The 22,077-nt window shown below is 42.9% G+C and overlaps 1 protein-coding gene across 2 annotated transcripts in view; it reads left to right on the forward strand.

Moving 5' to 3' along the window:
- SATB2 (SATB homeobox 2) overlaps positions 1 to 20,951 on the forward strand; it is a 132,867-nt gene extending 111,916 nt beyond the window's left edge. For both annotated transcript variants that reach the window (XM_039555439.1, XM_039555440.1), the window contains exon 11: positions 17,859 to 20,951. In XM_039555439.1, the coding sequence (XP_039411373.1) occupies positions 17,859 to 18,314 (456 nt within the window). In that variant the 3' untranslated portion in view covers positions 18,315 to 20,951. The remainder of the gene's footprint in view (positions 1 to 17,858) is intronic.
- Positions 20,952 to 22,077: the final 1,126 nt, after the last annotated feature.

Here is a 22,077-nt window from a genome sequence, read left to right on the forward strand (position 1 = left end):
TCTGCTTCAGCTGGTAGGTCCAAACTTACTTAAAAGCAATCAAATATTGCTTTCTGATACACTGTTACTTTTGTCACTTTTAAAAAATGACATCCCTCCACCCTTTTATTTCTCAGAAGCTTTGATTTAGACAAATCTGTCAATATATAATAGTTCAGATCATAAATCATGGAGGAATATGATTTAAATGAAAGAAGGCATAGTAAAAAGCTTTAGGAAAGCTCTTCTGTATTGTGTGTTCACTGCAAACATTGTCATCTCTCTTCAAATATGCAGAAAATAACATACCACAGAAGTAAATGAAATACTAATTTTGTAATTTTGTGAGGGATAGAAGGGAACGAGTATTTTAGAATTGACAATGAAATACAAAAGAGAACATGGAGCCCTCGTAAAAATGGGTCAAGGCAAGTGGTGATGGCAGTCCAATGAAACTAATTTCATATTCTCTTTCTAGAAATAATAAAGAGGGGGATGAACACCACAGTAGTACTTCCTAATGAAATATTTGATTCTAAATAATGTCTTGGAGTTCATGGGTCACATAATGCACAGCACGCAGATGGAAAAACCAGTGAGACTTAAAATTTCTTTTAAAATAATATTAATTAATAACACTTAGGCAATCATAGATGATGAGTGAAGCAAAACTGTTATTCCATAGGGGAACATGGTGTGCTTAATGATCTATAGGATGATGTGCACAGTGAGGTTTTGCTGTGTTTGTGTGAGTTACACCAGGGGATTTTTGCATACTGGAAATTAGGACCGAGTTGTCAGTGCAACTTGGACAAAAACTACTTTCCCAAACCGTGATAGCTCTCTGACTCTGGTCCTTACTGTTTTGAGACAAATTTTTTGTGGGGATGCTGTGCCCTGTGATTCATTCTTAATGGCTGCACCATGATAGTTTTGCTTTTTGATCATTTCTCTGCACCCAAAAGACAGACCATAGATTGATACCCACTGCTTTTTGACTCTCCAGCCCTTTAATCCATGGCTGGATGTGATGTCTGCTCAGACAGGGGTGGTCAAGACTGGTGACACAACTTGTACTCAACAAGCTCAGATGGACTTCAAGAGAAATTAGTATTGTAGGTTGTTCAGTACACTCAAAATGCTCAGAGCTTTGATTTGGGAGTGTTGCACTTAGATTATTTTTTTTCTTTGATTTAGAATTACAGAAGGAAATGTGTGTCAGAACAAGGTCTGTGAATTTTTGAGTGGAGAATATCTGTCTTCCTTAGTTACCTGGAGTTTCATTCTTTCTCTTATCAAAATTAGACAGCAGTCAATTTCAGTATCTCCCTTCAGCCTAAACTATTAAAAACCACTGAAAAAAGTCTCAAACTATGTAACTTCTGTTTCTGTGCGGTGTTAAAGCTGAAAGCAATTTGTATTGTGAATTCCACTCACGCTGCATTTATCTCTATTGTGCGTGTGACTGCTGTTGGGTGGGGGTGAAGGGACTGTCTTTAAGGCGTGTGGTACATGCAAAACAAAATCTCAGGCGGCTTCCGCTTCTGAGCTGCTTTCTCATGCTTCTCCAGTACCTGTGCCCTGTAGCCAATGATGCTGCATTTTGAAACACCAGCTGTGGCTGCGTGCTCTGGTTTTCCATCCCCTTGGTGCACACCATTTTTCTGATGGGTCACAGTAGCTCAGGAGCTTTGCACAAGTTTGACAAAGGCAACAGAGGCACAAATCAGACAACAACCCCCTTATATTTGACTCTGAAGTGTCCAACAGATCTTCTTGTGATTGATAGTTACCACAATTGCAGGGAAAGCCGCTGAGCTGTGCCTGCTACAGCCAAACCTGCCTACTGCGCCATCTCAGCTGTTTCTGTTTAGTGTGGATATCTAATGTGGCTGAAAATGCTGCTGATTTTTATTAACGTTAGGCCTGTTATTCCCCTTGAATGATAGTGGGGAGTGTACTTGCAATTAAAGCCAAACTGCCTCTGTTCTGAAATTAGTTTAGGTTTAGTACTGTTCCATTTAACCCCAGAAATGGGAGATCAAGTAAACTGCGGAGTTTCGAGTTTTTCTGTGGTGGCGAGTTTAGTCTCGTCGGAGTAGTACATCCTTTTCATATTTGTACAGAACCTGAAACCATGAGGCCACTTCAGTGACACCTGTTCCCAGACAGCTTTCGTTTGGTCCAGGATCAGCTGAGGACAGGGCAGGAATGAGGTGGAACTCTTCCATGAAGGAGCCCTGAGAACATGGCTGGTGCTTTTCTCCAGCAGCATCTTACAACAACGATGACTCTGAGGGTACATCTTCTGTGAGGCTGCCCCAGAGCAGCCCTGATTGGGCTGCCCTGGCTCCCATGGCAAGATGCTCCAGGCAGAAACTTCCCTTAAAATCTGAATGTGCAGATTTAGCGCTGCTGAGACTTGGCAGTAAGCAGCAGATTGGTGGTTTGTGTTGGTGTTGCTCTGACAAGTTGTCGTTTTAGCAAATGACATCACTGTAGCTCTGGCCCCTGTTGTCTCACCCTTTTGCCTTTCACACACTCTTTGACCAGATTTAGCCCTCATTTCTTACAGTCCTGGCCCTGTTATAAATGCTAAGCTGCCAGTGTTGTAAGGAGTCGTAGTAGGTTGAGGATGAGCAAACATTTAGAGCGAGATCACTAAATAAAGCTCTTTAAATTCACATAACCTTTGAAGTTTGCCAGCAGCAGGCAAACCTTGAAGACTGAAAAGCTACTAGAGGAGCCTCTGTTCCATTTACATTTGAAAATTTTTGCAGTTAAAAATATTGCTCTTTTAAATTTAATTTTAATGCTCCCTAATTACTCTCTCTCCCCCACACTTGTTCATAAGTTACGATATCAGGCTTCAGAGATGTGTAAATGTTTATAGGCTATCGGCTCTATGTGACATTTTATTCTCAGGCTCTCTACAGAAATCTTAGGATAAAGTTAGAGCCCTGGATCATTGCAGCTGGTCTTTTTCTGCAGATAGGCAATTGTAAAAATAACATGGGAAGGGAAACCACTGAGTATAGTGCTACCAGAGCACTTTGCACCGCTTGGCCCTCAAAGAGAAGAGAGCTACTCTTCCTCCTGTGTTGCACGGCATCCTCCAGGGAAATGGTGCAGCTTCTGGGCAGTGCTGGGAGTTAGGCTGTGACACAGCAGGACATAGATGGTCAGTCTCCTTGCCCAGGGACAGTCTTTTTTTGGAAATTCTTTGGTGTGTTCTTTTTTTTTTTTTTTTTTTTTTGTTCCCTGAATGCTTGGAAATACCCAGAGACTGTAATATGTGCAGAGATATGGGGTTCTTTCCAGGGTCAGTATATTGTGTATGTTGTTCCATGTTTGTATGGACTTTTACAGGAATTGCAGATTGAAAGGGGAAGTGTTTTTGTGTGTATGCACTATTCTCACGCATCAAGTATCCAGAAGTACAGTAGCACATATTTTTTCTCACAGTCATCTATGCTTACAGTGTTTCAAAGAATATTCCAAAATATCTTGGCACAGACAAAGCGAAGCTGTTTGCAAGATCCCTAGCTGTGGAACAACAAAGGCTACATTCTCAACACACATCACACATGACTTTTATTAAAGTCTTAAACAAAAATCAGATAATGTATTTAGAAAATTAAACTCTTCACCATTTATGATGCTACTCACATTGTGAAAGGAAGTTCATATCCCCTTGTGCCTCCTTTCCAATGACTTCTCCCCCAGTTCTACTCACTTCCTCATGTTGCAAATGAGAAGATGAAAATCTTAACTACAAATAAGTGCATTTAAAGACCAGCAGTTTGGGACTAACTCCCATTGTGGTGCCTAACTTAAAAAGGATTTGGTGTTCAGAAACAAAGGAAGGCAAGCATATATAAGGTGCCTCTGGTGGAACATTTGGAAGTTTGAATCATCTAAAATCATTATTTACCTTACCATTACATATGACAAAAAGGATCTGGTAAATCACAGAACACATCCTGGATATTACAGACCCAGCCATCTCCTTAAATTTGTGTAAAGAAACATTCCTCCATTTCCAGTTGGGGCTAAATTTAGTTTTACACTATTGTACCATTATAGTCCAAAATAATGTTGATACCCTTGAATTTTCTAGTTGCTTTTTCCTCACATTTATGGTTTGAACCTCTACATTTTGCACTTATTAGGCCATGCCCATTTGATGTGCCACACTTGCATCCAAGGCATGTGGGAAGGGAGAGTTGTGAAGATCCCCCTTCCTTCCTGCTGCAAGTCCTATCACATGGATATTGAGGAAGGTGAGCACATTGTGCAAAAAGTCTTAATGCAGAGCCATAATTGTTCTGGGTTTTTAAGAGTGATATGTGGCTATGTCTCACGGTTAGGTCTGGAAAACCTTGGGTATTCTCAGTCTTCCTTGCAAAAGCTTGGCAACCAGGATTTTCTTTTCTTGGGATTTTGGTAGTTCTTAGAGTTGAACCGTGCAGGGTATCACAGAAGTCCCTTGTACCCACAAGAAGTAAGAGCTGGCTCCTCTTTCTATGCTGTGTTGAAGCTACCTCTATGCTGAGGTAGCAACTGTGAATCCATCCAGTTGCAGCAGAAAGAAAGAGACACACTAAAATTTCAGGACTCAACAAGCCCCATAAAAAGATCTGTCTGGACAGCACTTTACTAGTTAAGTGCTAAGTTATTATTATTATTTATTATTTATTTCCTCTCCTATTTTTCCTCTTACTGAACAAGCAGGAAATATCTTCGTTCTTTCATTTTAGAAGTGAAATAAATGTATTCCCTGCAGCATTTGAAATTTTAATAATCCATAATAAATAAAATCATATCTAATAACATAACTGCTTTCAATTGGCAACACGATCTCCTAGATGCATTGCAATGGCAGAAACATAAATAGTTGCAGCCTCTGAAAGCCTACTTCCTATTTGCTAAATATACTTGGCTTGCTTTAAATTCCTTTGTGTGCAGTCATTAATACAATCCTCTTTGACAGCATTTAATTAAAGTGCTTTTCTCTATTAAATTCATTAAAACTTTTTTTTTATATACAACTGTTTCCCAGACACTGACTGTTAAGGACCTGTAGGCCTCTCTTTAAATAACTTCTCTCTCCTTGTTGTAAATTGTTAATTAAATTTAACTTAGACTGTTTAAAGATGGCTTGGAAAAGAAAGCCAGATTTCAGGATATGGTCTCAATCATGGCTGATTTTTTTTAACACAGTTTTTTCCATGTAGTTATAGACTGCGTGTTATATTGTTTATGAATGTTGCTGTACTTTCAGCTGGAACCAAGCAAAGAAATACCCTAAAAAGCTCATTTCCATCTCACTTCAAAAATTTCCATCTTTTTAGTGCAGTTTCTTAGCCTAAGAGGATTTGCAGGGGGGGAGTAAGGAGGGAGGAGCTGTTTAGCATTAATAGATTATTGACAGCTTAATGTCTTGGCACCTAGACAGCCCATAAGGTATAATAAACAGGAAGCTGTCTGATGTGAGCGCAGTCAATAGCGTATTCAATCAGAACCTTTCAGTTAATTGCTGGTTGACCTCAGACATTTCCTTTAAGTGAAACTGTCCTTCGTTCAGATCTCATCTGGGTTTCAGGGTTTAATTTGAGAATGCCCTTTCCATATGGCAGCTTGTGCATACATTCCTGGTGGAGTTTTGCTTTGCTCCCATGCACAGCATTGCGAGAGCCAGTGTGTGCCTGGAGCTTTGCAGATCTCGTAGCCGTGCGCTGGGCTGCCGGCGGGGCTGGGAATACGCCGTGGAGCTGGGCTGCCGCCGGGCACCGGCACCACGCTTAAAGCAGGCAGGGTTGTAAACTGATGTCAGGGGTATTTTCAAAGCAGCTGGGCTGTTGCCGAGGGTGTTTTGGATGGGGTTAGGCTCGGCTTTGGTGCCTAGAGAGGCACCGCGGCATTAACGAGACCTGCCCCGGCCCCTGCAGATGTGCGGTGCCGCAGCCCAGTGTGGCTGCCCCGGCAGAGGGGTCGGCACCGGTGCCTCCATCCCACCCGCGGGCACAGATTCCCCTGCTCCTCTGCACAAGTGCAGACCAGGGCTCATTTGTATTTAGTTTCCCTAATTCCTGTACTTAGCAGTTCTAATTTTTTTGGACTCTGTATCTTGATGAGGTCTAGATAAGCTACAAAGGCAAGCAGGCAGGAAACCACACGGGCAGTCCCTGACCCTAACTAACTGGAAACCATCTGCTTATTTGGGGAGGAAACATCCATGTATATCTCTTCTAGCAAGTCTGCCGCATTTGGGTTTTTCTTCCTTTCCCTCCAACTGTTGACTCTGAGCGTGTGTTTTCCATAGGCAGGATCAGGGAGGGTCAGCTGTGGCAGCTCTCGTTTGCAGCAAATGGGTCTGGGTTTCCCGATGGCAGTGAGTAACTGCCATGTGAAGGAAATACTTCTGTACCAGAGCAAGTTTAATTTACATTTCATGCAGTCAGGACACGTTTTGTCTCAAGATCTTGCAGTGATTGTGTCTTTTAGCCACTTATCATGCATTCAGACTGTGGTTTGCTGGAAGGAGTATTATCACTTTTAATCTCTAATTTTTCCCTGGTTTTGATTCATTTCTGTGGTTCTCTTTGTCCCTCTGCGTCAAACAAACAGCTTATGCCTTTTTAATGGCCTGATTAGCACCAGGGAAGCACTGCTGACTTGGGATAATGTTACTTGTGGTGTTCCCTTGTTTAAATGAGAGGAGGAGTAAGAATGCTGCGTTGCGATGTTTGGGATCCATTAAAGTCCAGTCTGGACCCCTGCCTGAAGTAGGTTGTTAATCTTTTGGCTTCATGAATGCATGTTGGAAAAGTGAGGGGGAATGGTTTTGAGATGATGCCCCCCTTTTGGGAAGATTCAAGGATAAGAGTGATTTGGAATAATTTCTGGAGAGAACGGAACAAAACCATGGCAAGACAGAACAGAACCAGTGAAGAAATCCCAAGGTACATGTGTGACCCTGGGGCCATCAACTGCAACACTCACACTTTGCTCCCAGGTGTCTCTGCCGAGAATATATTTGAAAGTACTTTCTGGTTTTATCAGACTTACTGGCCAAGCTGCTAATCAGTGTTACATTGACCAGAGGACTCCCACATGCAATAAAAATCATAACCTTTATTGGATTTTGAGATAGAAAAGATTCACATCCATCTCCTTTTATAAACTGCATTACATTTTGTACTTTCAGAGCTCCCATCAGTACAACCCTTTGTAAATATGATGGTGAAGAATGTAGGTGGGTAGATAGATGGCTGTGAGTTGCTGTTCCTTGGGTGGTACAGCCTAGAGCTATAGAACTGCTTGAGCTTAGTTAAAGGGGTTGCTGACATTTCTGAAATACTGAAAGAAACAAATATGTCGGTCCTTTCTAAATTATTATTTTAAGTTCAAATAATAAAAAAAAAGGTTTGTGGCAGTTTAGAGCAACAAGCAACATAATGCTTTGAAGGAAAATAGGAAGAACTTGAAGAGCAAAAGTTGTTCTGAATAAAAGTAACCAGAATATGCTGTTTCATGAAAAATGCCTAAACAACTGCTTGAACTTTGTCAGAATATTCACCCCTCTGCTGCCCCAGGCAAACAGCTTGGCAAAGGAGACTTCACTTAGTCAATAGTTTGATGTCACTCAGTCGACATTTTTGACCGAAAGATTTTTGACTGAAAAATGCCACACAGTCCTAACCTTATTGAAGCAGAGAGTGGTGTTTTGCATTTCTTGCAAAAGCCTGGGGCTCCTTGCACACAGACCTACAAGCTGCAGGCTTATGTTAAATGTGAGCTTTACCCCTGTGATTATGTGTGTGTGGCCAGCTGTGGACAAAGCAGTCCATGGAGTTCCCCACAGCAGCCAGGAGCAAAGCTGGATGGATCCCAGGGCCATAACAATGCCATCTTCTGCTTTGTCCTAATACTGCCTCTCTGGCCTTACATTAAACTGTTTCATTAAAAATGAACAAAAAAATGTGAATATAAACTGCACGTGCTGTTGACTTTCCATAAAGTCATTTTCTACCAGCATCCAAAGTCTGTAAAATAGGTACAGGTCAGAGTAGTGAGACATAGAGCTCAACAGTATGGGAGTGAGATGCCTGTGTAGCTTCCTCTGTCTTCTGCAGGTGCCCACCTTTTCTAGAACTTAATCAGGAAGACAAAGGATTTCAGATCTTAATTCTCTGAGGCATCCTGTCTTGAGTGACCTAATCTGTGCAGGAGACTGTACTTTGGCCATTTGATTTTTATTTACCCAGTTTCAAGCTAAGGGTATAATAAAGCACATTATGCCAGTTGTGTGTGTGGTAATACTGGATATTTTGCTTTCACCATGGTAGTTGATTATAATGCACTTTTTAAGACTTGCTTTCTAAAAAAAGGAATATTTATACTTTCATGTGTTTGATTCACACAGTATAGTTTGCACAAGTCCTGTTATTAAGTGCATTGGTGGTTACATCTCAAAAGCCAAAAAACATGCTGAGTAGTGTTTTATCAGCACAAATCTGCTATTTTCACTAACCATAACAGTCAGGTTCTCCTGACTTCTAATTGCTCCCATTGTAAAAATTAGCAGTAGAGTTGGGTATTCTTGAAACCCCAAATAGCCATCTGTAAGGACCTAAAACAGTTTGATGGGACAAATAATTACCCCCCCGCCAGAATCCAGCATCTAATCCAAACATATCCTTCCTGAAATAATGCAGTGCTTACTCCTGGTCTGAGTAACTGGAAAACAGCATGATTATAGTGGCGCCATTCGTGCCACCATAGTTAGGGGTTTAGAGCTTGACCTTAAGCACGGCTCTAGGTTGGGGCTTCTCAGGGAAGATCTTGCTCACACTGCCCGCAAATACTCTTCTGATTTTCAAAAGAAAAGGAGAACATGTGTAGTGTTAATTAAACAAGAAAGGATAGAGGACACCCAAAGTGTTTTGTCTGCAGAAAACTAAACCAAAACCCCTTTGTTGCCCCCGTAGTTCCTGTGGCATTCTGCCAGCTCCTCATCATGATTATCAGGGTTGGGATGGGGAAACGCAGAACTGACCCAAAATCTTTGGCAGACCCTCCTTGGCCACAAGCAAGCTCAGGCTCTATTTGGAAACAGCTAAGCAGAGCTCTGCACACCATAGCATCCCAGAGAGCCTTGCTAGGGCTGTGAGAGAAGGCACAGGAGAGACAACTCCGAGGCCCACAAAGCTCATGGTCTTGTTTTGGAGGTGAGTGTCAACTGGAAGGTTTGTGGCCCTCAAGGTGCACACAGATGTTGAAAGTCCCACTTGAGGGGACTCCACTTAGCATCACCATGCAGAAGGGTAGTGTTGATGAGGCTGTTGCTGTTGCTTTTTGCCTTGTGGAGGAGGCTGCCTTGCTACCACAGGTTAGAGGCAAGAGAGACTTGCATGGCTTCTCCAAGGCTGGCAGAGTCCTGCCTGCCTGCCAGGGGTGCAGCAAACTGGCCCCCGTGCCAGCTGTGCTGGCTGTGCCCCATCCCCAGACAATGGAGCCATCCATCACCGATGCCTTCAGGAGAGAGTCTGCAGCGAGGTTGTGCAACACTTCCTGACCGCATCGGCCGCTCTGTCAGCAGCACCCTGGCTTGTGCCAGCAGCAGCCGGAATGGATCCGGCCACTTGCATGTGGACACAGGAGGTACGTGCCGGCTCCACCTGCAGGCTGTGCAGGAGCTGCTGACAACTCTCCCAGGCTGCAGCCAGGTATTAGAGAAAGAGATACCCAGCGCTGGTCACAGCTACTCTGCAGTGAGCCTAAGGGTCTGGCTTAAACCAGCCCAAGATGGGAAATTCAGAGCTAATACATGAATGTTCATCAGCATGAGCTCATTTGTGCTGCCCCATAAAATCAGCCAGTTCTCAGGCACTTGCACAGCAATGAAAGTTGTGCCTGTGCTTTTGTGGGAAGAGTTGAGTTAGTATTCGAGGGAGAGCAGTTACCCCAGGAAACACCGGGACACTGTTCTGCATTGTCAGAGTTTTCTGATTTATTTTTTTAACATTATACAGACAAAATAGTGGCTATTGTGTAGGCACGTGCTGTCTATTAACAGAGATCAGGAAAGGGAAATAAACCACGCATTACTGAAGAATAAGATCATGATTGTGGTCAAGTGGTGGCAGAAGTTTTTTTTCTCTTTGTCAAGCTGATTTGTAAACATTCTTCAAACAACTGTGCAGACAGCAGTGCCACAGCTTCTTGAAAGGAAAGCAAAGACAAGGAAAGATTCCTCTGCACAGATGTTTTACAGTAACCTCTTAGACCTGTCCCAAAGTTATCTGGTCATCTGAAGTTGTCATTGCGAGCTATGCTGCACATGTGGCCTCTTAGCAGTGCAGTGTAATCAAGCTGTAATTTATATTTTATTTCCAGTGATGATAGCACTTAAAAATGTTTTGTGGTGGATTTGCTCTTTGATGCATGGTAAGCTCCTGTTAGCATTAATGGGAGCAGTGTGTGCTGGGGAGGGGGAGAGACACCTTCCCCCTGCCTTCAAGTCAAGACTAATTGTGTTTTGCTTATGCTTAGCACTTTGTGTGGGATGCCAAAAGCAAGGTACAACTGAAAATTTCGTTGTTTTGTTTTGTTTTGTTTTGTTTTTAATTCCTGTTGTCTTTTTCGTCACCTTTTTGACCATTTTTGATAGTTTGGTCCTGGAGAATTGCAGGATAGGGCTGCTGTTTCAGAGGCTGGGTGTTCAGTGTCTTGCCATGCTTTCAAATCCCTGCCTATTTCCTGCCCTTGAGCAAGGCAACCACCGTAAAGCAAAGGGAAGCATGTGGTGAGTGTGCTCCAAAGATGTTGAAATGAATCACTTCAGCCAGCTTGCATTCCAGCCTGGAAACCAAACTTGCCTTTGACTTTGGGTTCCCTGTGGAACTCCTTTCTCTCCTCAAGAGTTCTCTCTAAGTCCCTTTTTGTATATCTCAGAGTGTGACTTGTACCTCAGAGCTGATAGATTTAGGACAGGGTTTGTCTGATCCAATATTCTGGCTCCAGTGGTGGTCAGGGGCGGATGAAGGGTGATAGGAAAGGCCTGAATGTTTGGGGGACCTTTTTATTGTGTGACTGCTTTGTCTTTGCAGACAAAATGAATGGGACCCAGGGCTGCTGGCTTACGAGGTGTTGTAGCCACCAGTTCTGGTTGGCTGGTTTCATCTGGCTTTCATGAGATGGGGTACTTCATATCACAGACAAGCATTGTAATTATCTTTAATAAGGGTGTTTACTCTTGTGAAGCAATTACTAAGCTGCACTGGAAAATGCACAGGATGTGTGGCCAGCAGTTGAGCTACAAAATTAAAAGAAGCTCAGACTGAAGTTAGATGAAAGTGAACATATTTATCCGTGTCAGACTTCCTACCATTTTGCACGCTCATATTGATTTCTTTTGACACGGTCTTCTTTTATTGAGTACCATATATTTTTTTAAATCCCTTACTGATAACAGTACCTGCTAAGGGCAATTGTAAAAGGAAACTAAAGTATATTAAACCTGCCTGGAGTCAAAATGTAATCTAACACCTGTAGTCTGCAATTTGTCATCACTTCATAGATACTTTTTCTTTTTTAATAACAGTTTTGGATTTCCCTGAGTTTTGACCTTAGGATAGCGTATAATCCAAGAAAAGCAAGGAAACTAAACCACGGTCTTTAACACAGCTTTATGGTGTCAAGGTGTGAAATCACTCTGAGAATGAGTCCAAAGAAAATACTTCCTTTGGTGCTGCGACTAGTGCTGCAGTGTTTACCCAAATGAATGTATTTTTGCAAGGGAAGAAAAAAAGAGTCGTCTAAGAACCACATTTTTAATAAGAAAGAAATGAACACAGGTGCAAATTGTAACTTCTGCTACAGTTTCTTGTACGGACATTCCTAGAAACCTGTAAAGAGTCTTGGCACAGTGACTGTGTGTAATTAATGTTCTTATCCCTGCGAGCCCTGGCCTGGGAGGCTGTCACGAGCCTGGCAGCTGCTGCCTCTCTTCTCTCCTTGCACATTTCTATATGTGAAGAGAAACCAGGGCTAGGGAGTGTAAGGCTCTTTATTTGAACAGATAATCTCCTGCAGATTATTCCTGTAAACTCTGCTAAGAGGGACAGTGCCTCCTTCTTGGTATAAGATTTTGTTGCAACAAAAGGGAGTTTGTCTCTTCAGTAAACTCTTACCAGGATAGCTAGGCACTGCCGGGGGCTCTCAGCTTACAGAGGTGAGGTGCTGCTCAGTAAAATGCAGCTGAACACCTTGTTTAGGCCTGTCCTCAGCCCTGCCTTTGACTTCAGCTGGCCATGGGGAAAGGAGCTTTTCCAGTGGCTTGCTGACAGGAGGTGTGTGGTGAATTGTTTTTGCATGGAGTCAAACTGGTGGCAACTCCTGCTGATGAGCCTTGAACGCTTCCAAGGGCAGTAATAGATGGCTGGTGTTAGGTGTACCAAATGAAGGTTCTGGACCTGTGTTTTATAGTATGTGTCTGTTCTCTCTGGCTTTTCTTTTGGGGTTCTTAAGCAGGCTAAAATCTTGCTGTCTTTGGCATGGAAGTCCTTGATGTGATACAGTGTTATGGCTGGCTGTGAGAACAATGTAAATACGAAGAAAAGCTGAAAGGTTTGACTGCTTCCCACCACTGAGAATAGATTCACAGAATTATCTGTTTTGGAAAAGACCTGTAAGATCATCAAGTCCAACCATTAACCCACCAATGCCAAGTGCACCCCTAAACCATGTCTCATATGTGTAGATGTGGCACTTAATTTAAGTACCTCTAGGGACAGTGACTCCACCACTTCCCTGGGTAGCCTGTTCCAATGTTTTACAACTCTTTCAGTGAAGAAGTCTTTTCTAATATCCAATTTAAACCTCCTCTGGAAAAGAGAAGGCCAATCCATTCAACTTTGCTTCTTGTGGGTTTGGGTTATGAAAATTGATATTGACCACCACATGCCATCAAGGTACCTGTCAGTGCTCACACTGTCTGTGCACAGACGAAGGTGGTGTCTGTTCAGCAAGGGCAGTCTCTATTGAAAATGCACAGTCTTTCAAGAATGTAACATTTTTGGTGCCTCTCTTAGCAAGGGGCACCTCATTATCTCAGCAAATCCCGACGGAAGGGAGCTCACATGACTGATCCTCTCTGCAAAGGGATGGGCAGGACCACACTAGGAAACAAAAGAGCTTGAGGTTTTCACATAGAAATGCAGTTCCTGATTCCAGTGTGCTGCAAAGGCTGTCCAGGCAATGGAGGGTGACATGTCACAGAGTCAGTGTTGTCAGCTGGTGTCTCACTGCTGGTGGTGCCTGGGGGTGTGTGTGTGTTCCCCGCTCGAGCATCCTGCTTGGCTCCCTTAGCCACTCACCAATGTCACGTGTGTAGTTCTAGCTAGAAAGTGGGTGGAAATGGAAATAAACACCAGTGGCATAGTGAATCCAGCCAAAATTAAATACAGTACAGGCACAGACTGCGATTACATGATGTTCATCTTTCAGTTTGGGTTCGCTCACCTCTCTCTTTTCTGTGGCAACGCCAAAGTCAGGTTTTTCCTGTGGGAGCACCCGGAGACGTGGGGAGTGGATAAGTGTAAAACAGTGCAACAGTCCCTTCCCCTGATAATTCTTGGCTTTGGATTTTAGATAGACCACAAACCCTTAGCTTATTACAAATAATCCTGATCACTCCCATAATGATACACTACATTATATACTCCCCTAAATTTAATCATTCAGTATCTCACTTCCTTCCCTGTAGGCATGTACTATTATATTTTACACATGGCTTACAGCTGCTTTTCATTGTGGCCTTCAAATCATATTTCAGTACAGTGCGATCTAAGACCAGTCACTTAATCATTTAAAGTCAACTTCCATCACAGTCATTTTCTTGCAAGTTTTCTACCAGGGCTCTTGAATTTATTTCAAAAAGATAAGTTTTTCTGTGAGGAGAAAGTCTACCTGATTGAACCTTCATGAAGCAGCATCTTCCAGAGATGCTCTGTTTTCAAATGTTGAAAGGCAGCCATGTCTATAGAGTTTGAAAATTAAATCTCTTGAAGGAATGGAAAGAGTAAGTCCTCTGGGCATGGAAGGAAATCTGTATCTTCACATTTGATTTGAAAGTAGATGAGAAGTCAGGAAGGGGAAGGAAAGTCAGCTCCAGATGGTGCTGGCTGTGGAGGAGGAGGAGGCTGCCCCACCTGTGGCTGGGGAGCAGTGGGAAAGGGCATGGGGGATGGAGAAGGGAGTGGGGAAGGGGGGCATGGGGCACCTGTGCCACAAAGTGCACCTTTCCGAGCCCAGCACCAGCTTTCCTGGGAACAGGAGAGCTGAGCATGGCCATTGTTGTTATCCCTTACCTCAGAAGCCCATCATATCTGCAGGGCTTTGTGGTAGGTCCGGCCACCACGGAGGGTTCGCCTGCGCTGGGAGATGCGCTGCACCCTATACACAGAAGATCAGTGATGTTTCCTTCTTGGCAGTGCAGAGGCAGAGCAGCACTGACCCAAAGCTATATGGCAGGGTGTGCACAGCAGTGAGTGAAGCTGCTGGAAATTTTACCTGCAGATGTAGGAGCCTAATAATGACCCAAGATCTGAAAATCTGGATCTCCAAATATGGGCCATTTCCTCTGTGAGGCTGTGGCATGCAGAACCGGATATGAAGTAAGCCAATCACTCAGATTGACCAGCATGCTCGTCAATCAAATGTAGTTTAAAGCAAATATTTAACATACAGGTAATTTAGATTTCGTATTGTACCGTGTGCTCAGCAGTTGATCTGGTTTGCATAGAAAAGCATGCTCTGTTGTGCTAAATAGCTTGTACTGTCAGAAGGAGTTGCAAAACTGACCACAGCCCAGATCTGAAGGACATTCTGTGCATTTATTCATCTGTCTGTATATGGCTAAAGTTCTGTTGCTGACAAATACAGTGTGGCCGAAGTCCTTTGTTAATCCCACTGGCAAACCAGAGGAAACCCCCAGAAGTTAGTAAAATAATGAGATTTGTCTGTTAGAAGAGCAGCTTTAGTTTTTTTTTCATTACCTAGCATAACAGGAGATGAAATAAAATGCAACCTTTTTCTACTATTTTACACTGATAACCCCCAGGTTTTGCATTTTCTCTTCTGGAGAAGGTGGAGAGGTCACTCTGGAAAAGGAAGGGTTAATTGAAATTATTCTTTCTCTCCTGCTCTCAGCCCTCTCTTTGGTTGATTGCTTTATAGATGCTGTAGGCATCTCTTCATCTCCTTCAAATTAAACATTTTACTGCTGCTGATCCCGTATTGTTGGATTTTTTTCATCATTATATTTGATTGGAAGTCTTGTAACATTTTTCAAGCTGGATCATTTCTCATGCTATTTGTCAACTGAAGAGGGAAAAAAAAGCCCCCTTCCAACTCCAACAAGAATGAACTAAGTAATTCGCACCCTTTCTGGATGTGTTTCTATCTCTGTTAGCTGCTACTTGAATCCAGCTTCTGATTAGCAATGCTACTTGCGGCTTTTTGTGTGACGCTGTCTGTAAGTTCCCTGGCAGTTTATTTGTGGTGTTAAATCCTTTTGATTTTGGGTGCTCTGGGCCTTACTTTGTCAGGTGACAGGACCAGAAGCCACAACAGGGGAGATTAGGTAGGGTCTGTGTGACAAATTTATGGGGCTTGGTCCCTGGCTAGAATCAGCGATCCTGGCTCTGCTGCTTTCAGTGCTCCCTGCTGACGTAGGTACAGATCCCACCCTCATCTGTAACCCTCTATTTGGAAACGTCAGCCCTTCTCTTTGAAAGCAATCCATGGACAAAAAAGAAATCCTCAAAGAGCAGCTGAGCGATTCCATTCATTGGAACATTATGCTCTTTTATTACAAGAGATGTAATAAAACATAAACCAGAGTATCTGTCATTTCCATCTGAGCTCCCCCTTTTCCCCCGCTCCCTGGTTAGCCATTTCTGTGGAACCCTCAGTATTTACGTGCTTGGGAGGAAAATGTACGTATTGGCACCGAAACAAGTTTGCAGTGTTTCTGTCCAGCAGCGGCTCTTGCCCGCGGTGTGGCAAGCCCTGTGCTGGCACCTGCTCTTGGCTGTCCCTGTGGAGCTGCTCCTTGGTGGGATGTTCCTGCCACTGTCCCGGCACGGCAGTGCCCGTGGGGAGAGCGGGCAGCGCTGCCGGCGGCAGGATGTGCAGCTGTGTCCCTGCACTGCCGGCCCTCACTCACACCCCGCTGCTCACGGAGGCATCGGGATGTGGTGCCGGGTCCTGCTTCTGTGCCCGGGGAGCTGCAGCCCCGCGGGGAGCAGAGCCCTGGCCAGGTGCAGCCGGGCCACCGTCACAGCATCCCCGGCGGGCTCAGCTCCTCGGCCGCGCCGTGGTGGGCAGTGCCTGGGGACTGCGATCTGCTTCCCAAAAGCTGGGACTGGAGATCGCCGACGTTACAAATTGTTATGGCAGGAACGTTTGATGAAGGAAATGAGGAAAGGGCTCTTCGGCACAGAGCCTTTTTATTTATTTGCGTAACAGGCTGATATTCCACAGCGGGCTTCCCTCTTGCGGTAATAACTTGACTAGTGTAGCATTTTACGGGGGGCTCGGTATGTGTGTAAAATTCAGTGCAAGTTCTCAGCACATTTCCATTATTTATCCTTGGGTTTTTTTTCCTTCAGAGAGCTTTAATGTAGGGTTGATTCTCTGGATATTATAGTTTGCAACAAAGACGTTTTCTTCTTGGTTAAAGAGCCAGAATTCCCTCTTACTTGTGGAAGAAAATAGTTATCCATATTGATTTTGTTAGCTTTGAGTGTCAAGCTCTAATAATTATTTCCCTGCATCTGAAGAAACCTCTGGGCAAATCCAGCACTCAATCCTGTAGGGGATTTTTTCCACTAATCTCTCTTGTATAGATTTGGTTTTAAAGAAAGCATATGGAGCTCCTCTGTGTTTCGAACAATTCAGAGCAGGTATTTTTTCCCCTGGAATAAGGGCTGCACGAGGCCCTTTCTTAGTCATTTTAAGTGGCTGTTAGGAAGATTAAGAGCTACATATGCTTTCTTTAAACTTGCCGAAAAGGAGATACTGTGGGTGAAAATCTGTTACAAGACTGCAAAGTGTGCTTGCCCAGAGGGTTTCTCAGAATGGAGGGCTATAATTATTTGAACTCAGAACTCCTCAACTAGTGAAATTACTGCAGATGTAATATAGAGAAACCTGTTCAGGAGACACATTAAAGCCACCTATGCGAAGCAACTGAACTGACAATGCTGTTCCTCTTAAGGGAAAGGGAAGAGAAATCTTAGCAAATCTCTGCACTTCTATTATTTTTTTTCTTACAAAAAGTAGCTGTGATGGATTTTAATGCAAAATCATTATTCATAAAGTAGCACCTGACAATCCCACATGTGCCTAGGCCTTTGTGGTACTTGACATCTTGAGGAAATGGTCAAAGTGTCTAGCCTGAAAAGATGAGAGGAAACAAGAGTGGGGAGAAGAGGAGCAAAGCAGGAGAATGACTTTTCTGAGATGGGGCAACTGGCCAATCATCATGACCACAAGACTGTAATACCTTTTGACTTAATTTTTATTTTGGCTATTTTATATTTCTTTTTATTACTTGCATTTTTTATTTCTCATTTATTTTGTGGGTTTACATTTATTTTATAACGTTTGCCTTTGATATCACTTTCTCCCTTCAGTCTGTAGTTACTGGTGTAGCTGTCTTACAGGTGAGAAAGGTAGTGCACAATGCATATTAATTGTACTTTTCTTGACCAAACCAAAGTGGGTCCTGTATACAAACCTGTACAAGTGCCCTTATGTCAAGCACCGAGGGGTCAGCATGTGAAGTGTGTGTCTGTTTGATCTTATAGGTGCTGCACAGACAGCAGTCCCAGCCTGCCAAGGAGAATTCCCCACCTAGAGAAGAGGCTCCTCCTCCACCTGCTGAGGACAGTTGTGCCAAAAAGCCAAGATCCCGTACCAAGATCTCCTTGGAAGCTCTAGGTATCCTTCAAAGCTTTATTCATGACGTGGGTCTCTACCCTGATCAGGAAGCCATCCACACCCTCTCTGCTCAGCTGGATCTCCCCAAGCACACCATCATCAAATTCTTCCAGAACCAACGTTACCACGTAAAGCACCACGGGAAGCTAAAAGAGCACTTGGGAACAGTGGTTGACGTGGCAGAGTACAAGGATGAGGAGCTGCTGACGGAGTCGGAGGAGAACGACAGTGAGGAAGGCTCTGAGGAAATGTATAAAGTAGAGGCGGAGGAGGAGAATCCCGACAAAAGCAAGGCGGCTCCAGCAGACATCGACCAGAGATAATGTGAGATAGAAGTGCAGAAAGCAATACATTGATCCAAGGATTTTCTGGTTTTATTTTTGATTTTTTTCCTCGTTTTAACTTTTGTTTGTTTGTTTCCGTTGCGCATGATCCATGTGCAAACCGAATGAATTCAGCATTGCCCGATCAGACATCGCCTTGACACAGACACTCGAGTGTTACACTTCCTGCATTTGACTGAAGCAATCGTTGTAGTCACATAGGATTATGCCTTCATCAATCTTGCACTTATGAAAGGGACAGCTAGCAAGTAAATTGGAAGAAAAAGTCCTATGAAATCAGTGAAGGGAAATTTACAACTTTGTGTGTGTATATATATATTTACATAAAATATATATATATTAAATTGCATGGGACGGAACTTTACAACCTGAAAGTATAGACTGTGAAATGAGTTCTTTAAAGATGAGACTTGTTTATGTATTAAAACCACTTCAAAATGAGTTGCTTTGGCTTTTTGATAAACTGCCGCCTGCTCTCAGGGTGTGGTGACTATTTTTGAATTCCTATTTATTTTCTATGTTTATCCCTGATTTTTTTTTTTCATTATTATATGGCGTCCTATCTGGCAACTTGATGGGTAATTTTTGAGGTATTTAAAGACGTAAATCAACACTGCCAAAAAAAGAAAAGAGGAAAAAAAGAGAGAAAATGGAAAAACAAATCAGGGCACCTTAAAAAGAAAACCTAGTAAGTTAAAAGTACTTTGAACACAATGCACACTTAAAAGGATACAGCATGTTCCACTCTCCAGATAGTCCTTTCCGTAGTGAACAGATGAGTTTTCATGGGATTCAGAATGACTAAAACTGAAATTCAGTGCGTAGAAGACTTGTCCATTAACGAGGTCTTTATAGAAAGAGAAAAAAGATAAATGTGTTGAGATTTGATGTATGGAATTCATACTATCAACCACATTTTACTGTGGATTTTATTTACCTGTTCTTTGTTTCAGATCTTAAAATTTAAAAGCTTTCTTCTTGTTGTTGCTTTTTGTTTATACTGAAGTGAAACACACACGCACACACACGCACACACACACACGCACATGCACACGTGTAAAGTTACATTGCGACACAAAATGCCACAATCCCAAGAATCCTGTCCAGGTGAATTGCTGACAGACCGAGGGTTTGCGCTGGTGACTTCCCGCTCGCCCTCCTCGTAGCCTCCCCCGTGTTTCTGTTGTGCTGGGCTTCCTCGTGTCCCGCGTTCCGTGCCAGTGCAATGCAGTGTTTCCAGCCGCAGGTCCCCGCTCCCTGGGGGGCCCAGGCGCTGCACTCCCAGCCAGGCCCTGCACTCCCACCCCTCCTGGGCGAAGGCTCCGCAGCACCCAGGTAGCAGCTACGTTACATAAAGCAGAGCCAATCCCGAGTGACTCTTCGATGGCCTGAGCACTAAAGCTGCAATAGCATCCACCCGCTCTGAGGCACCCTGTCGAGAGAGACGCCAAGTAGCATTCACTTTTCACTTCTGTGCAATGATTTCTGAGACAAAGACCTCACCTTGCAGCTGGATTGATTTCAGACGCCTGTAAACTGCAGCCGTAATGGTACCAACAAGGCTTCTGGCTTTTTTCTTCCTTTTTTCACATGGGCTTTTCATGTAATCTTGACCAAGACCTCATGCAATATCACTTTGAAAGTTACTTTCTGTTTACTACACCAGGCAATGTAATATAACTGTTAATACTATTTATATATTTGAAAGGTATAAAAGGTAGGAGTTAAAAACGAAAAACAAACCTCTACGTGTAGATATTTACTCAGAACAGACAATATACAGGGAGAAGACGTTGCAATACAAGCTAATTCTAGCTGCTCAGTAACCTCTGGAGTTTTTATGAGATTTTTTCAGAGCTAATGTTTGAAACATGAGTATCTCTGCATAAATTTCATATCCCTTTGCAAAATTATGGTGGGTTGCTTACTTAATGCCCCTTTTGCTCTTCATCCTTTAGTTCTGTAGTGTGCTGCAGCTTTACTCAGAATTTTGATGGTTGCTGCTTTATGTTTCTCTCAGAGCTACGCTTTCAAAACTGTCTTCTTATCCTGTAGCTGAAATCACTCCATACATTTGAAAGGAAACTGAATTTTGCCAAGCTATGTAAGTTGTTCATCTGATGATGGCATCAACATTTGGTATCTTTTACACTTCAACCAAAAATTTTATTAGGTATTTTTTCAATGCTGAGTCTTGCCTTTTTATTTTTAATTTCACTGCCAATTTTGCAGTGGTTCTAAGTGAATCTGTGGGCATTTTAGCCTGTGGTCTTGCCAGAACTTTGCGAATTACAATGCATATATGTCTATTTATTCAGTATCCATCATATAATATCTATTTGGAGAAAGAAACTTTTCTTGTAGTGCCTCTTAACAAAGCACAATTTTCCGCCTTTTTTGTGAAATAAAAAATAAAAAAAACAAATTGTGTTTTATTGCGGTATCAACAATGTGAATAAGGATTAACATATTGTAAATGTTCATTTTTCCATGTAAATCAACTTTATCTTCGTTATCACTAAGTGATAATTAATTTTTAACTTATGTGCATTGTTAGGCTGTTAGAATTTTTTGGTTGTTGAAATAAAACGCATTCAATAAATATGAATAATTTGTCAAGTAATTTACTGGGCTTTTTTCTTTTCTCCTGAGCTCAAGTGGAACAAGGTATGCAAGACAGAGGGGGTGTATTTGCCTGTTGAAAAAAGGTTTGATCGGTGTTGTTGGGTCTTGAAAACCTGCACAAGGCCCCTGGAGCTGGCACAGGTGACAAATCTGTATCACCAGGACTAACCTGTTGTGTTAGTGGCTTTCTGCGCACATGTAGGTGCATGCACAGGATGTTTCTGGTGGGATCAGGAGGAGGATGGGGGTGCCTTCAGCCTGCTGGAGAATATGCTCAAAACACACACATAAAGATCCACTTCCAGTCTGCTGTCTTCTTTTGCTGGTAGATTTTTTCTGTTTATAATTAAAAAGCCACAAATGACTGCGTGTCAGGAAACTTTTGGAGCACACATGTCCATGGTTAATGGACATAATAAAAGGCTTTATTATATTTATAGCAGGGCATCCTACTGAGTGTGTAGAGGAATGCCGGAAGGATTGATGTATCTGAGAAATGTGTGAAATGTTTTTGGGAAGAATACAGATAAATGGAAAAAACTGCTCAAAATTCTTAAGCTAACAAAGTGGTAAGTGCCTGGATTCAATCCTAGCAGACAAATCATATACTGCACGTCAGACTTGAGTTGTCTAGGAATTGAGGTAGAGCAATTTTTAAAAGCATTTATTACTTTTCCTATAGTTCCAATACAATAGTTCTTCCCTTTTTGGTGGCTTATTTATATCCTATAAAAAACATCTATGTGCTCTCTTGAGAAAAAAAATAAGGGGGGGTGAAGGAATAACCACATCTTTGGGTACCCAGTCACCTGTGAGCCACTTGTATTTAATCTGAGACCAAATAAAACCAAACATCTTTCTGTGTGCTCAGGGAATGTCTGGGCACCTGGAAGCTGTGCACAGCAGCATTTCCTGGAGTGCTGTTTGCTGGGGTGCACAACTGCTCTCCATGCACTCACCTTGAGGGGGTCCTGGACTGCCTGTGCCCTTCCCATGGGATCAACTGGCTGGCTCAGGCAGATCTTGTGCCTGGCTCTGTGCTGCCTCTGCTCTGAGCTCTGGGCAGTCTTTTGCTGGTCGATGGCCCAAGGCTGGGGCTCCATTGGCCTTCACAGGC

Source organism: Corvus cornix, chromosome 7, assembly GCF_000738735.6.
Source record: "Corvus cornix cornix isolate S_Up_H32 chromosome 7, ASM73873v5, whole genome shotgun sequence".
Lineage (NCBI taxonomy): Eukaryota > Metazoa > Chordata > Aves > Passeriformes > Corvidae > Corvus > Corvus cornix.